Below are 16,307 nucleotides of genomic sequence, written 5' to 3'. Positions count from 1 at the left end.
AGCCCTGGCGCACTGCCTTTCAAATTTGGTATAACCGAGGCTGGGAAGGTTGACACAAACACATAAAAGTAAAAAAAACAAACAAACAAACATAAAAAAAAAAAAAAAACCTACAAGTTGTATTTGTTTACATTGAAAACAATCAAATAAACATTTCAAAGTAAGGGCAAACTTAAAAACGGCTGCTTTATGCCAATCATCAGTGTTGAAGGGGGTAAGTGTGCAGTGAATAGCTGATCACCGTCCCAGTTATTAAAGCAACGAAACAGTTAAAAAAGCTCTGTGGCTCTTCTCCAGAGCTGACTAGCAGTAATGCAGTGCAGATGGGGTTGGCGTTGTAAACACCTACCGCCCCACTCTCCCCTGAAACAGACAAGCAGAGAATCAGCTTCTCACTGCAACAACACAACAGCCAAGGAGCATATCTATGGATGGATTAACAACTAGAGCCACTGACCAGCTCTTTAAAAAAATGGTAGAGTGGTTTATATACTGTACATATTGTACAATAGTAATAGTCTCTTGCAGGATTTGCCTTTAATGGGCTTTCCCAGGAGGTTACTGGAAGAAGAACCTCTACAGTCTGGCATGACTTCAGCCAACACTGATTTCTCATTTCCACTCCAACAGTTTTTTCCGGGGCAGCTTCAAGCTCAGTCAGCAATTTGAGTAAAAAGACAACAGCTATTGTGACAGTGCTCCTTCATTTTACTTGCATCTACAGCTGACAGGACACTGACACTATATGAAATTTTGCTGTCTTAATGATATAAATCATAATGTAATTTGTGATATTGCCTGGTTTCAATGGGGACATCTGAAATCTAATAATGTCTCATCTAAAAATTATTAAATTTATTACTTAAATCCAGCAATATAAAGAGAACAGCAATGAATTATGCTACTATATAAAAGATACTATGACTGTCAACGTTTTCAATATGGCGGAAGTGTGAGGTGAGTGTGAGGCGGAAAGGTATGTTATGTCTCGATTCTGATTTGCTGATGATCTTTAATATCTCCAGTCTATTATTACTATATGTTCACCTGTCCAGTCACATTAAATACCTGCTCATTAAAAATACATTAGAAACCAGACAGGAATACACAAAAGCCTAATGCCTAAGCCTAGCTGATATTTTGGAAGAACTAATGTTATTTAGTAGGGTTGAGCCGGTGCCAGTACCATATGAGTAAAAGGATATCCGTGCTCGGACCTCAGGACAGAGCACAACGCGTCATACTCCGAAAGCCACGCCCACCAGAGGGAAAACTATCTGCGGCACAATTTACACTGTCCAGAAGTTATCTTAAAACATTATTTCAACATGTTGGATGATCATTTTAACACGCTAGTTGTACTGGAGAAGAAACGGCACAATGAAAAACTGACATCTGTGGGTCTTTCTCATTGTCCCTTCTGTTTGCCTTCATTTTCATGGAGAAATGATCCCACTGAATGGCCGGAGCTGACATACATCAATATTCACCTGGTGGGGTCCCCCGGTCAGATCGATAAAGTTAGGCTACATCATCATTTTAAAATAGCTTTTTATAATCCAAACGTTACAATCTGCCCCACTTTCTGAGGTTATGGGGTTAAAAAAAAAAAAAAAAGAAAGCTCCGTAACAGAGGCGGCGCCACATGCAGCCCGCATCGCGTTTCTCATTCTCGCTGCTTTTTTTTTCCGGTTGACTCGCTCTTCTTACCTTGGAGTAATACAAATGGAGCAGTAAATAAAAATATATCGAGGCTTACAATAAATGTAGCAACTACTGATCAACCCATATCAGTTTCAGGCTTAAAAATACAACCTTCGTATGAGCGCAGTTGGTTGAACGGATTCGGACAGCAGCGTTAAATAGCTCACTGGACATTAAACAGATAGAGCTGGGTGTTCCTGCTTTTTGAGTCTTTGTATGTTTGCACACTTGTCAGCTTAAGCCAGCACTAAGGCACTAATATCTATATCCCTGACTGTGACAGTGCGGTGGGCCAAAACTCAGTGCTGAGAGGGAAATGTGCTGTAGTTGCACACTGTGACAACAATCTGCTGCAGGTTGGAGCAGGAGGCTTGGCTTGGCCTGCAGAGACTCCGTGGAGCTGATGCCAATCACATGGAGAAGGCTATAGTGGCGAATTGAACGATCAGGGGAGCTGATGAGCCGATGCAAATATTGGCTGCTCTGTTTTTCAGGAGATACACAACATATATTTTCATTGTGACAAAGCAACTACGATCAAAAACAGACTGTGCGCAAGCTCTTTATATCCACACACAGAAACCAAATGCCATCACTATCCAGCGAATATCAGTGGTATACAATACAGACCAAGCTGCATGTGGCGTAATGACAGAAATCGTATTAACTAAAATGGTAGTCATGTTTTTTCATTCGCTAACTTAAGTTCATATGATGTGATGCACATTGTTTGGCTGAGAAACACAGTCTGAAACAAAGCAGTGAGAGACTGAATTCAGTGCTTCGTGCCACATGGCTCTCCCAGAAACACACCCACTCAACGCAGACGCCTGCTTGCTTTGCGAGGACGTTTGTCAGCCAACCTGTTTTGTGCTGTCAACAATGACAAGAGGGCGTGGGCCTCATTCACTTCTGCAGTACAAGCTGTTACAGTACACTCAACACGAAGCCTGGCGAGTGTGTGTGTCTGCGCTGTGGTAGAAGATGAGGCAGGGTGATTTGCAGCCAGCCAGAAGCCAGCATACCAAACAAGTGTGGAGACAGAGCCAGAGTGAAAGAGGGAGTAGGGAGGAGTTTGGCTGAGTTTTTTTATCACAGGGCCATAATTCACTCCCTTGTAAACACTGAGGAAAAGCACCAGTACACTGACTGCTCTGTGTAGGAAAGAGCAGAGCTGGAGAATAGACTTTGCAGCTCACATCAAGCCCTAGCATCATTTTCCAACAGGTCTGCTAAGTTGGAGCTGGTTCAGGACAGGGCAGTGGTGCACCAGGGCAGCATCAAATTCCTGAACAGTGGGACTGCTCCTGTTGGGCATGACCTTTAGAGCAAAAAGGCTATCTGTCAAACATCTTTAGTCAGATGCAGCTTCCCAGGGCTAACGCGGCATCCTGATATGTCAAGCATTTCTGCTGAAACAATGAGGGCCAAACAGCTCCACCCACCTCAGTCCTGCACTGAACTAACATTTCTGTCTTTGATCGACATGGCTGCTGCCTGGATCCAGAGAGAAAGTAATAGTAGGTACAGGGTGGGTTGATACAGGAAACAGGCTGGCAAGAGGAAACAATTCCTGTTGTAAAACAATCTCTCTGAGAGGAAGGAGAGAAAACAATAACCACTCTGTGACTAGCTCAAAAGGCAGTACTCACCTTCTCCAGTTATTGTCCGGAGGTGGGGACAGGTACACTGCTCCATATGGAGAGCTCTCTATTTGGGTTTTTGTCAAGGAAAATTTTATGAGGAATCATAAATAAATCATTGTGATGCACATACTTAAAACATTATTTGGCAATACTCAGAATGCAGAATACAAAAAGGAGTTGAGCAAATTTCTCTCACTTCTCTCTGAGATATTTTTGTAGCTTTCAGCAAAAATGCATGGCATAAATACTCAGAGGAAGAGAGATTAACCTGTTCCAACAGAGAAGAAAGCATATTCCTGTCTAAGCTCAATTGTGTTGAAAGACAAGTGTCAACAACAGAGGTACCTTTTTCAAACACATACTGGAACAATGACAGCATTATTTGAATTACAACTCATTGCGGACGCAGAGTTCCTGGCATTGTCTGTGAGTGGGGAGGACTTCAGGAGGGCGGTGTTTCGTCTTGCAGTCAGTGGCTCTTTCACTGTTGGCAAGTTGCAAGCTTTTCTGCTCTGGAAAAAAACAGGCTCCTCTCTAGGTAGAAGTTTTTTTTTTTTTTTTTTTTTTTGGGGGGGGGGGGGTTGATGTCATTCCATCAACAAAACAGAATGAAAGCAGAGATTGGGTGCCACACAAGGCCAAACCACAGCTCCAAACAGCTGTCTGTTTAGGCTTTGGACAATTGGCTATCAGCAATGAGCCAAATTTGAAGCGAGCAGAGTCCTGATGTTACTCATCACCTCTCACACAAAACATGGGATAAGGCCCTTTTCAGACCACACACAAATATACAATTGGTCAGTCTTTGTAATGTGGCTCCTGCAGACACAGAAAAAGAAAGAGAACAATCCTGTCAAACTGGTTAAGTGATTCATGTGATCTTACTTAACTGGTATCATATAGCTACATTGGCGGGATCAGACCTAAACTAATTACTGCGCTCAAGTTGTGTAACAGCACATAGAGGAGCATCAATGATCAGCCAGTCCTCTATGTTGTTCAAGCAGCAAGTGTGTTGCACTACAGCTGAAATCAGTGCCATAAACCATTTTCACAATGTGGTAATACGATTGGATAAGCCGGAGCCACAAACCCCATTACACATTTTCATTTGAAAGATACTACACTGCTCCCTGTCGTCATTGAAATCATTTTCCATAGCAGATGGTGGTCTATTTCTAAGGTTGTCATGCTAAGTTCATTCTCAGTGGATCTAGACTTCTGAGAAACAGCTTGACTAGGACTGCACAAAGAACAATGTCCTTTTCTGGGCACCCAACAGACTAACCAGTGACCTTGAGACTGAAACTCTACAAGCCTTGTTTGGATCTAGTTTTTAATTGTCATATTTTGCCCTAGCTGGTTCACAACAATGATTTCTGACCTCCTACGTAACATGTCTCTTCAGGGCCTTCCTCTGTACAAAACCAACATGTGAGCAGAATTAAGGTCTGACTTCCATCTAAACACTCTTGTGAAGGCAATGATTGCACACCTTTGTGGACCAAAACCTGACTGAACAGTTTATTTTGGCATCAACAATTCTGACAGTCTTACTTTGCAGTGACCTTTACACCATCTTTCCATAAGGACGGTGAATGAGCAGTAAAATATGTATGTATGTATGTATGTATGTATGTATGTGTGTGTGTGTGTGTGTGTGTGTGTGTGTGTGTGTGTGTGGAGCCAACACCATCTTGGTGCTTGCAGATTGGCCAACTTCTTCTGTTTGGGTACTAACAAGCACAGAGCGGCTTACAGTTACAGGATCAAGACAAACCACAGAGAATGGTTACATTACTCAAATCAATTTCCAGCATAATCAGGAACTCTTTGACTTGTGGTGCTGGGCAATTAAACATGATTATCATGAACAAAAACTCCCACAATAACTCGAGCAATTCACAATATATGCATCTGATAAAACATGTTGTCCTATTTTGCTGATTATCTTTCAAAGGTCATATACAGTAGGGCAAGAATAACACCCAATCTTGGGAACGTAAGGATCAGCGCCCATGAGGAAAGTAGTAAAATAGACAAAGATGAAGAACCAAAAGGTCAAACGGCTTTTATGAATTGGAAATTGTTTGGATTTCTAAACCGGGATTCAGTTTTGACAAAGGTGGGTAACATGGCAACCAAAAGCGTGTGACCACAGCACCGCAGTGACACATCCCTCAAAATAGATGTATCCAATCACCGTTATGTTTTTGTATCTGTTCTGATTGTTCTCCCCTGGTGTGGCATCACACACTGGGACGCAGCACAAACTCCTGTCGAGGAAACACACAGCATGCTGACAGGTCACTGAGTCATCCCTGTGCCGGTAGGCAATAAACAGATATGCTCATTAAGACATTATGATTTGTTGGTGTGCTAATGGATCAGTGGGCTAAGTTGTGTGTCGTGTAAAAACATATTATGTTTGAATCCAGAACATGAATTTAAAATCATGTAAATATACACATCTTTTATGAAGATTTTAAACATTATTTAAACACGTCCTATAAAATCCAGGTGTGCTTAGATTACAAATTCAGTGCATTCAGGATTCCCTGCAAAAGACTTATGTGATGCAATTTATAGTTTTACTACACAGACACTACATATGTGGTGGTGTCATTAAAAATGATTCCAGGCACCACCATGTTGAGAATCATAAAGTCTGAATGACGATGGATGTAGCATCCATAATAATATCTGAAGATCGGTTTTTAAGCTTAGAGTAAGCTATGTCACTGATACCATCCTGACAGTTGCTCTGTGCGTTTCTCTTCTCTATTTAATGAGATATTCATACTTTGTAATGAATTTTTAGAAAGGTACAGATGCAATTGCTAGACTAGCAACATCCATGATGATTGGCTCTTCTTTAGAAATGGGGGCAATTTACAACACGATCTGAGTTATACAATCTCACAAAGCTTGAACTATGCAACATGAAAACCATGGAAATTTCAAGCAAAATGTAGGGGACAACTTTCTCTGCTTTTATTCATTTCACCTCTGAGGCAACTCAGGGACTCCGCCTAGGGGATGGGAACGGGGGTTTAGCTGGGAGTAAAAGCACAAACACTCACTTCTCTGTTCCTCACTCTGAATCACCACGATTCAAACAATTATATTCCTCTAGAGCTTCGGCATAGAATCAGACCTGTAGCAACACTTCTGCGTAGAATACACAAATAGGTACGCAACATGAATATGCATTCAGAGGATGCTGAGAATCTTCTTCTGTCAAATTCCATTAAGCAGAAAAGAGTGCATTCTCTATGCAATGTACTTCCAATTACCATAACGACTAAATGCTCCTGAGGCAACAAACAGCTGCCAACAATCACAAGTGCCATCACAATTAAGAAGGTGCTAAATACAAGTGTTTTAGCTTAAAACTAGAATTCTTATCAGAATATGAAGAAATTATTTAATTTGATTGTCATGTCAAAGATGTCTATGAATTGTGTGGCAGAAATCTCTGCTGAAGTTAGCATGATAACCATCTGACCCTGGCCAGTCCCATCACATTATACGACGGTGCACCTCCAAGTCCAACCAAAAAGCAAAGGAGGAGGAAGGAGCACTGCCCAGAGAGAGAAAAAATAAATGTATAGATACAACATTAGTGGCAAAGAAAAGAAATAAATACAAGAAAAACAATAATTACAAACTATGATTGAAAAGACCCCCATGATGCTAAAAGACTGACTTCCACATTACTAATTAATGTTTCTGCATCATGTGGAAGTTTGTTGCTAAGATGTCGTTCTGTTAGGACTTTTGCTCATAAGGATATCTGCCGTCCATGCTTGTCGATAGGTCGGCGATGGGGAGAGTTGATGCGGTTGCGGTCTCTTTGGACCCTTTCAACCAGCCCATGGTGGCGGGTTCCTCTGACTGAGTCCAATCCTGAAGGGAAACCACCCTGAGAAAGATACAGGAAGAGTCTTTTTACACCAGACTATGTAACACTATAGTTTACCTACACGTATCAGGTTTGAATGAGATTTAGCAAAATGAATGGCAGGTGTTTTTCCTCCTCTTCCTGCATCTCTAAATGTGGTATTGTGCTCCAATTTCGCTTATCTACGACCAACTGCAAAGAGATCAATCTATTCACATATTAGATGCTGCACATTGGGGTTTTAAATAAAGCAGTTTCCATCAAAGTCAGACTTGGCTATGTTAAGAGATAAGTCTTCATTTAAATGTTTTAACGTTAACAAATGAGTTATCAACAAGTGGAATCAGGAAACCACTTAGTTTGCTGAGTTTTGTTCCCTGAAGAGAAAGGGATTAGACAACATGAACGAGCGGGGCTTTCTTCCTTGACAACGAGAGTGATTTCTGGACCTGGTCACAGTGTTGAAATTACTACTCTATCTCTAAATAACAAGGACACTTTCAGCTGGATCTCCTGTATCGTTGCATAACACACTCCTTGGAGAGCTGACACAGATACAAGCTCAATGCTACATTGTTAACTCCAATAAATCGCTGTGCTGCTTGTAGGAGAGCTGAGATGCAATGTTGTTTCTGGTGTTTTTGCAGTCAGATCTGTGGTCAGACTCAAATAGCCTTGATAAACTCCTGAATGAGACCATGGCATTGGATTTGATAGATGGATCTTTGCCTGCGTACATTCATATCTGATAAACTCCAATCACTACAGCACCAGCACATCTGTAAAACAGTGTTCAGACTGACATCAGCGATGTGTTAAAAAAAAAAAAAGGAACTTCTCTAACTTTTGCCACAGCACAGTGGGACATCATAGCTGCAAGCACACATTCCTTGTCATAGAGTTGAATGCAATTCACTGTACTGACGCTGGAATGAGCACTACTGTTCTTTCAGATCCGTGCTAAGCCCAGCCCTGGAGTAAAATGTAATCCTATGAGAGGGAATTTGGAAATTCCAGATATTTTGGAGTCATTAGTTAACTTTGGATTCTCAATTTGCAGGGACAAGATCCCACCTGAAATTCAGTGCTGGCATTGCCGATCTGATTGACGTTGGGCAGGGAGCCTCCGTAGTACTGCACCCGTGGCTGAGAAAGCCGAAGCTGCTGGATTTTCTGAAACTGCACCTGACAAAAAACAAACAGAACCAATGATGGATTGTGAATTCTGGACATACAGTATTAAGTGTGTAAAGAACAAACGGCTACAATTGGTACTGACTTAGGCTCCTCTTTCCCAAGACAGTTGTTGTCATATAAGAGAAATAAAACCAGATATTAGATCACTGGTTAGTTTTGCCTTCCCTCTTCTTAATCTTCTTCACAGTTAAATGAAATCACAACATTGCATGTCCAGAATCTCCAGCAACGGACCACAATTATCGCCATCCCTATTTAAAGAACCCTTAACTATAAATATATAGAGAATTTGGTTGTTGTGAAGCCAAATCCTAACACAAACAGCAATCCAGCTGCATACATTACAGCTATTATTCACCTTCATGTAAGCCTGTGTAACCTAGTGGATTTCTTTTATTACAAATGGACTTGAAGATTGATTAAATAAAGCAGTGTTTGCAAGTAGCACAAGTTGAGGAAACACATTCTAGGAAACAACCAACTTGCTTCCAAACCAGCAGCCTACTGAGAGATGCCACAATGATTATCTTGCAAAAAACAGGGTTGTTTGTTCTGCCAAGTGAAGGTAAACAGAGTCAGTCATTGGCTGTGATCAGGGATAGGCAACTGACAGGGCCACATTTGTTCCTTAGACTGCCAAAGGGCAAAATGTAAAATTTGCCAAAGGCTGAACTTCTTTGATTTTATCAATAGAGACAGTTAAATTAAAGACTGCAGGCAGTAATCTTTGCTAGAGATTATGAATATTCAAGGTTATCTAGGATGGGCAAGGAAAATGTGACTTACCACTTTATCATGTTTGGCAAAAATGGTTAAACAACATTCTGTGCATTTACTAAGGTGAGTACATTTAATCTTGTTTGAAAGCAACTTGCTTCAGTCTTTTCATCATTTAATTTCACCAATATCAATGACTAGTAAACAGTTGCAAAATGTACACGAATATGAAACTTTCTTAAGGACCATTTTAATTCCCAGCCAACTTACTGCCAGATATATTGCAGTCTTATGAATAACCTGGATGCCCCGTCAGTAACATTCAATGTTCAATCTGGGACAAATGAAAAATAAATAAATAAAAATAAGTAAATCCGCATTTAAACCTCTTATTCCTGTGTTGGTGTTAGCCTTACATAACATCCACCACACTTTACACATTTATGATTCTCGTGATGCCGACTCAATGCTCCACAGCAGCGGAGTGCATTCAGTGTTCAGTTCTACAGAAAACCTTAAGGGCAGGATTTATTTCAGTGCTTCTCATCACTGGCACAAATACTGAAGAAGCTATTTGCTGGCAGCATGTCCTGTGCCCAGGCCAGCCACAGTGACAGAGTGCGTTTTTCCGTCTTACAGGGATCAATGACAGTTCACACCTTACAGCAAACTTCATTCAGTGTGGCCTCAAAACCACATCCTCTTTGACTGGCCATCCAGGACTCATAGAAAAATCACATTGGGAGCCAATGGTATGAGAATAATGTGAAAAGTGCCTTTATATCCTGCCATACTATTTTTATTAGCCAGTATTCATACTGTTGTTTTGCACTGAAATGTGAACATTTGAAATCTCCATAAAATAGAGAACAAAAGATTCAGGAAATAACACCTTTGTTGACTCATTCTGGGCTATATAAAATTCAGGCAGCAGCTACAAGTGCAGATAAAAATCCACATTCATTCAGCTATGAAGGTTAAATCCTTCCCGATCTTAGAACTTAGAAATTTTTTTTGCATATATGATTTTTTTCTCACATAAAGTACCAAACATATTGACTTTTGAAAATATTAATAATAATAAAAATAAATAAAATTTAGCTCTGACACCAAATTATACTGAGCCTTTGCTTGGCCTGCACATTCACCAATTTAAAATACAACTGACAATTAAACAAACCGTTGAAAACATAATATCCCTGCCAGATACATAATAATAATAATAACAACAACAACAACAACAAAACACAAAATACAAAAGAATAGAAAGCAGGAAAAATAAATATGGGCTGCTAGATATTGACTGAAACTGTGACTTAGTTGTCAAATATGAATCTCTACTCTCTCATTCACATGATATGTTTTAGTTTTGAATGGCTGGCTGGACAAAACATGGCACCTGATGACACTTATTTGGACAGTTTGTAGTGCAAATGGAATATTCAATAATCAATAATAATAATAATAATAATAATAATAATATGTACCAACATTTTTTTTCTGCAGCAGCTGTTAAAAAAAAAAAAAAAAAAAAACATTCTGAATGTGCAAACTACAGTCCGAAAAACACTTTCATTCAATGAAATGTCGGCTCAACTATCACGTTTATTTTAGCCAGGGCTTAAGATATCAAAATGAGACAACACAAAACAGTGCGACCATTGTGACTCATCGTGCCTCAACACTTGGACATGTTTCTCAAAATATCATTAGTTGCTAGGTCTACAAACCCATATGCACAACCGTACACATGGGTTGTAAATGAATAACAAGTTGGTCCCACTCCCCCCTCCCCTGTCAAAAGCCAGGCGTGTCCACGGGCTGCACACCAGGATTTAACCCGGGGATTCAGTGAATACAAGAAAGATCTAAGCATGTCACAGCTTCCTTTGGGTGTTAGTCACAGTCGACCAGGGGAACTTTTGGCGGGCGGTGTCGATATAAAATGTGACACTCGCATTTCCTGTTTCTTCGAGGGCTGCAGATCCTTCTTTGGTTGACGTAAACTGTTACAACGTGGGCTTCTCTCTTCCCAAAGCTTACACGTTTGGGGGTAGATTTAGCTGTTTCTCGTTTCTTAAAGTGCCCCACGTTACGTTTGTGGATGATATGATTTGTGATTGCTCAGTGAGTGGAGAATGAACGGCAGAAATCTCAGTCAGCAGGTGGAGTCTATCAGACGAGCGACAGGCAGCTCATTCCTGTCCGCACTCGGACAAAATAAAGACGAAGAAGAAAAAAAAAAATAACAATGACGCATGACAGTTGATTAAAATATGAAGTGTATTTACCCTTGAAACTGTCAGGTCTGTCATCAGCTGCTCAAAGGCCCGCGTCTCCTCTGCTTGCTTCTGGTTGTGCAGCGCGATCTTTTCGCTGAACTTCCTGGGGTTTGAGCCACCTGTGCCCGGGGAGCCGGACATTGTGTGGGCCGTAGTTTGACAACTTCACTGGGGACAGAAAGTGGAGGAAGGTGCCGGAAGTCTACTTTTCAAAGTCTCTCAGTAACCCCACCAGATGTTTAAAGCACAGATCGCATTACTGCTTGGCCAAAGTTGATTGAGAGTCAACTCGGTTGGCTGCTGTTTCAGAGCTGTGTATTGTTGTGAGCCCGCAGAGTGGCTAACGTTGCTAAGCTAATATTAACGTTGCTGTTAATAAAAGTTGTCTTTTGCGCTCACACTGCGGGGAATAAAAAAACATTTACCATACACCGGTGCATGCAAGTTAAATTTAATAACTTTGTTGAACAACTGCGTCTCCTTTAAATGTAGTTAATGGCACAGTGTGTTTTCATATTTAAGCACTTCCAGCGAACCACTTGTTTGAGTCTAAGGTTGACAACGTTAGCTGCCATTGCTAACAGTGCTGGAGGTGAACGGGAGCCAAGCCACAGCTGCAGCTAAGCAGGTTAGCTAAACTGTTGTCACTGACATCTTTATAAATTTGACAAACACCCTCTGCCAACTTGTTGACAGTCGGCCTCAGTCAACATCCATCAATCTGTACTGTGTAAGAATGAATTTGTGCCAGAGGATTTGGCGTCGGCGTTAGAGAAAGTTGTTAGCCTCGTTAGCTAAATCCCGCTACTAACATTAGCAAAGCTCGCAGCAGTTGGGTTTTCTCGGTAAATTGTATTTCAACAAGTGTCCGCTGGTCTTCTCCGAACTTGGCTGAATTTCTACTGTATGCTGTGGGGGGGGACAAGTAATCCAGGAAAAAAGAAAAGGACACACAACTTCAGATATTCACACGTGATGTCGGCGGATAATCCACAATTTCACTCTTAAAAAGATATCACGGCGCTCCGGAGTCGACTCTTGTGGTAATCCACGGAGAGACCTCAGACAAACTCCAGCCCGACGACTCCTCCATGAAGACAAACAACACCGACCAGACCAAAAAAAAAAGGGGGCGCTTTCTGACTCTGCGAAACAGAAAATGTTGAAAGAAAGTGCTGCTGGTTGTTTTCTGTGTGTTGACCTTCGGCTGACAGAGCTTGTTGCTGCTGCTCGGATCCGCTGGTTTGTTATCCTCACACTGAGAAAAACATTATCTCGTTAGAGGGCTGCTGTCCACCGGGCGGCGACAGAGGCCCTGCGGGGACTCGATGTCTGCCAGCTGGGAGGTTTGAGTGCTCAGCTAATTGAATTTAAGGCTTTTTAATACAAAACACAGAGTGGGATCCCCCCCTTACAAAAGCGTGACCAACACTGTCAGATTTTTTTCAGGGATCCGGGCTCCGGGTCAGTGAGGAGAAGTAAAGTTAAATGGGTTGCTTGTCACACAATCAGAGGGTTGAGATGCAGAAAAAGTAAAAATGGTTGTAATCGAAACGTGAAGGACCCTCCTACAGCAAGTTTGGTTGTCTGCTTTGGGCTGCTGTATGGCAGGCTCTTTCTTTCTTTCTTTTTTGTGTTTTGCTTCACAATTCCACCAATAGACCCCTTTAAGTCCTCCACATTGGTCACATTGTCCTGTAGCAGATCACCAGGTCCTTGAGGGCTCTGGTGTGGTTTTCAGCCCTGTGCAGGAAAATGGGTTTGTCCCTTTTTGAGCCAACTGGATAAAATATCACAATGTATATATTTTAAGAATCGACTCTTGTGTTTTAGAAATAAATGAACATAACGCAAACAACTTAATATCAAATGAAGGATTTTGACTTTACATTAGCATAAAAATAGTAATACTTGGGTTAGGTACTCCAAACCTTTCAAACGTGCTCCATTAAAAGTTCTTAAGGAATATAAGCAAAATTTACTTAGAATATCAAAAGTAAGGGGCAACAGTGGCATATTAGGGAACCATAAACAGGACACTAGAAAGTCCTTGTTGGCAATACTGGCTTGGTTCCAGCCAGTGTCATTTACCACAGTCAGTCCCTGCTCTCTCTCCCATTTCCTGTCCCTCCTCAAGCTGTCCTATCTAATAAAGTCTGAAAGGCACCCCCCTAAAAGTGTAAAAGTCTTGATTATTTAGAAGTCCTTTGTTAGATGGATAATTATAATTAATAATTTTTACCATTCGTCACATATAGGGAGTATTTACATTTGCTCAATATACCTTTGAATGCTTTCCTCTATAATAAATGCGTCACTCTTACAAAATTATGCGAGGCTTGTAATGTTAAATTAGCTTCAACCAAAGTGCAAACTAAATGCAGAGGAGTAAGTGAAATGTTTGAGATGTAGTGCAGTAGAAATATACTGCAAACACACTGCATCCGTAGCACTTTATTCTAAAACAGGTAGAATAAACTTGAGTGTAAGGAGAACAAATAATGTACAGTGAGCTCATTCTCCTCCATTTCAGAGAACGGTACAGTGCCAAACTCTGATCAGGGGGACATGACGGAGAAAAATAACATCCAGTTCAGTAAGTCTGTGTAAAGTCACAATTTAAAACATTTTGAAATAACTCTGATACAATCAGCACTTCACTCAAAGTGAGATGGTGTGCAGTGATATCTGCTGGTGTTGTTACTGTAATACTGCACATCTTCAAGCTCACATGATCTGTCTTAGGTTTAGCTACAGTAAAATGCGGACTGACAACACACAAAATATAAATAAGGGAAACAATTTTCAACTATTTTCAACAAGACAAAATCCATCTGACACTTCTAAAATCCGGGTTGTGCTTTAGAGGTGAACAGACATAAAACTGTGTTTACTAAACTGACATATGATTCAATGTGTTTCAGTTACGCAAGATATGTATCTTGTAATCAAATATCATTGCACAGGTTTGTGTGTAATGTCGTGTGGAGAACAGCCTTGTCTACAGGACAACTTTGTTTCTCCTCACAAATGCGCTGTGGGTCGCTTCTCAGCATCAGGGTTGTCGTCACGGCTGCTCGGTCCGGTCCGAGACAAGCTAATGACAAGCATCCTGACTTGTCATAACAGAGGGATGAATACTGAACCTGTTAGCACCGATGCTGGGGGGGTTACAGATTAATAATTGCCCTGTTTTAATATTGTATGCAATGTAACTTGTAACCAATTAAAATAATATAACATTGCATTACTGTTTGGTTCATTTTGGCTACCACTGACTCCCACAAAGAGTTCTTAATCAATAAACCAATGCTGAATTCCACCTGTCATCTGACCCACAATCACGTCAACAACTGACGAATTGTTATAATCCAGAGTTTTTACACAAGATTGCGATGTTGTGATTGCCAGCATTTTGATTTGTAAGTGGAATTTTCTTTTCTTCTTTTCTTAGTAAATGACAAACTAAGTTTACAGTATCATTTAATTGTACAATCCTGTTATATGTAACTCTGTATTCCCCAGCATGGACTAAATGTGAGTGTTGTGATGCGAATCTCATAAAAAATTACAATTTCCATTTTTGTAGTCAACAACTCAATATGAGCATGACAGTTGTTGCTCAGTTTTCTTTTTCAAATGCCACACTGTCTTTGCATAGATACCAGAATATTAGAATGTGCATTTGGGGATGAGGTGGGTTGAATCCAAATCAAGACAGAAATTGGGCAGAGGAGGAGTGCATCTTGTATTTTTTCCCCTCCACCTCTTTTCACTTTTTCATTCCAAAACACCAAAATGAAACAAAAATGTCCTAGAGGAGACAGTCATTGAGTCAAAGACCAGGTCAGGACCTGTGCAATGCCGCCTCTTGTGACGCAGCCCTGCTGAAAAGCATGCTAACGCTTTGGCAGCAGTGGGGGAGATGATGTATTTCAGGCCTTCATCAGTCAAACTAACAGCTAAGAAAGACATAAAACATGATCTCTTTACATAAAAGATATAGTTTTATAATTACTCAAAGCCCATGCACAAGATATTCATAATATTTAAACCAGCAAAAAACAAAAAACAAAAACAAACAAATCTTAATCCTTTGAGCTAGCTGCAGCTACAGACAGTATGAAAACTCAAGCAAGCATCTTTGGTTTGCTCACTCGAGTGTTCTATCAGGAACAAAGCACAACTGGTGAGCCTTATAATAAAAAACGATGCACATTGAATTTGCATAAGCACATAATAGAAGTGCAGTAGGAAATATGTAGGGAAGCCAGGATATTCCAGGACAGGGCTTTCAGAGACCCCTTGAAATGGGTTTCGTAGCTCGAATCAGTGTCTGTTTGCCCTTTTCTCTTGGTTTTCTATTTCCCATAGAATTTCTTGTTGAGCAGGAAAATGAGCAGATTGACGTTGATGGTGGCCCTGTCGAAGAGCTTCATCACTGCCACCCCTTCATACTGCAGCTGGAGGAGATCCTGAGGAGCAAACAGATAAAGATCAGCCAAAATCAAAAACTGTGTAAAAAAAACAAACAAAAAAAGGCTTCTTGAAGGAATGCTGTCATCTAGCGGGAGTCTGTGATGATACCTGATATTCTAGCTGTAATGTCTCCAAGTGCACGCCCATGAGCTTTGCCTTGACATCAAACACTCCAACTGTCTCTGATGGCGAAATCTCAAAAATAACATTCTTGAACCTATGAAAAGAGAGAAGGACACAGCAGATAAGTCATTGTGGACCAGGAAGTCATGAGGCAAGAAACTGATCAGTGGGCACTTACTGGTTCTTGAATTTTTATAACTTTAATAACGATCGCACACATGATGGATATTTTACATAAAATTTTAAAAGTTGTGC

General features: G+C 40.7%; 2 protein-coding genes across 5 annotated transcripts in view; both read right to left on the bottom strand.

The window, feature by feature from the left end:
- crtc3 (CREB regulated transcription coactivator 3) overlaps nucleotides 1-12,693 on the bottom strand; it is a 29,861-nt gene extending 17,168 nt beyond the window's left edge. For all 4 annotated transcript variants that reach the window (XM_029497639.1, XM_029497640.1, XM_029497641.1 and 1 more), the window contains exons 1-4: nucleotides 11,460-12,693; nucleotides 8,329-8,439; nucleotides 7,147-7,275; nucleotides 3,357-3,418 (exon numbers count right to left, since the gene is read on the bottom strand). In XM_029497639.1, the coding sequence (XP_029353499.1) occupies nucleotides 3,357-3,418; nucleotides 7,147-7,275; nucleotides 8,329-8,439; nucleotides 11,460-11,591 (434 nt within the window). In that variant the 5' untranslated portion in view covers nucleotides 11,592-12,693. The remainder of the gene's footprint in view (nucleotides 1-3,356; nucleotides 3,419-7,146; nucleotides 7,276-8,328; nucleotides 8,440-11,459) is intronic.
- Nucleotides 12,694-15,811: 3,118 nt separating this feature from the next.
- The window catches only part of iqgap1 (IQ motif containing GTPase activating protein 1), a 38,825-nt gene continuing 38,329 nt past the window's right edge, over nucleotides 15,812-16,307 (bottom strand). The window contains exons 36-37 of the mRNA XM_029497677.1: nucleotides 16,038-16,146; nucleotides 15,812-15,925 (exon numbers count right to left, since the gene is read on the bottom strand). Of these exons, the coding sequence (XP_029353537.1) occupies nucleotides 15,812-15,925; nucleotides 16,038-16,146 (223 nt within the window). The remainder of the gene's footprint in view (nucleotides 15,926-16,037; nucleotides 16,147-16,307) is intronic.

Source organism: Echeneis naucrates, chromosome 3 (assembly GCF_900963305.1).
Source record: "Echeneis naucrates chromosome 3, fEcheNa1.1, whole genome shotgun sequence".
NCBI classification, from domain to species: domain Eukaryota; kingdom Metazoa; phylum Chordata; class Actinopteri; order Carangiformes; family Echeneidae; genus Echeneis; species Echeneis naucrates.
The sequence above is the reverse complement of the archived record's forward strand: the minus strand, read 5'-3'. Positions and strand labels throughout refer to the sequence as shown.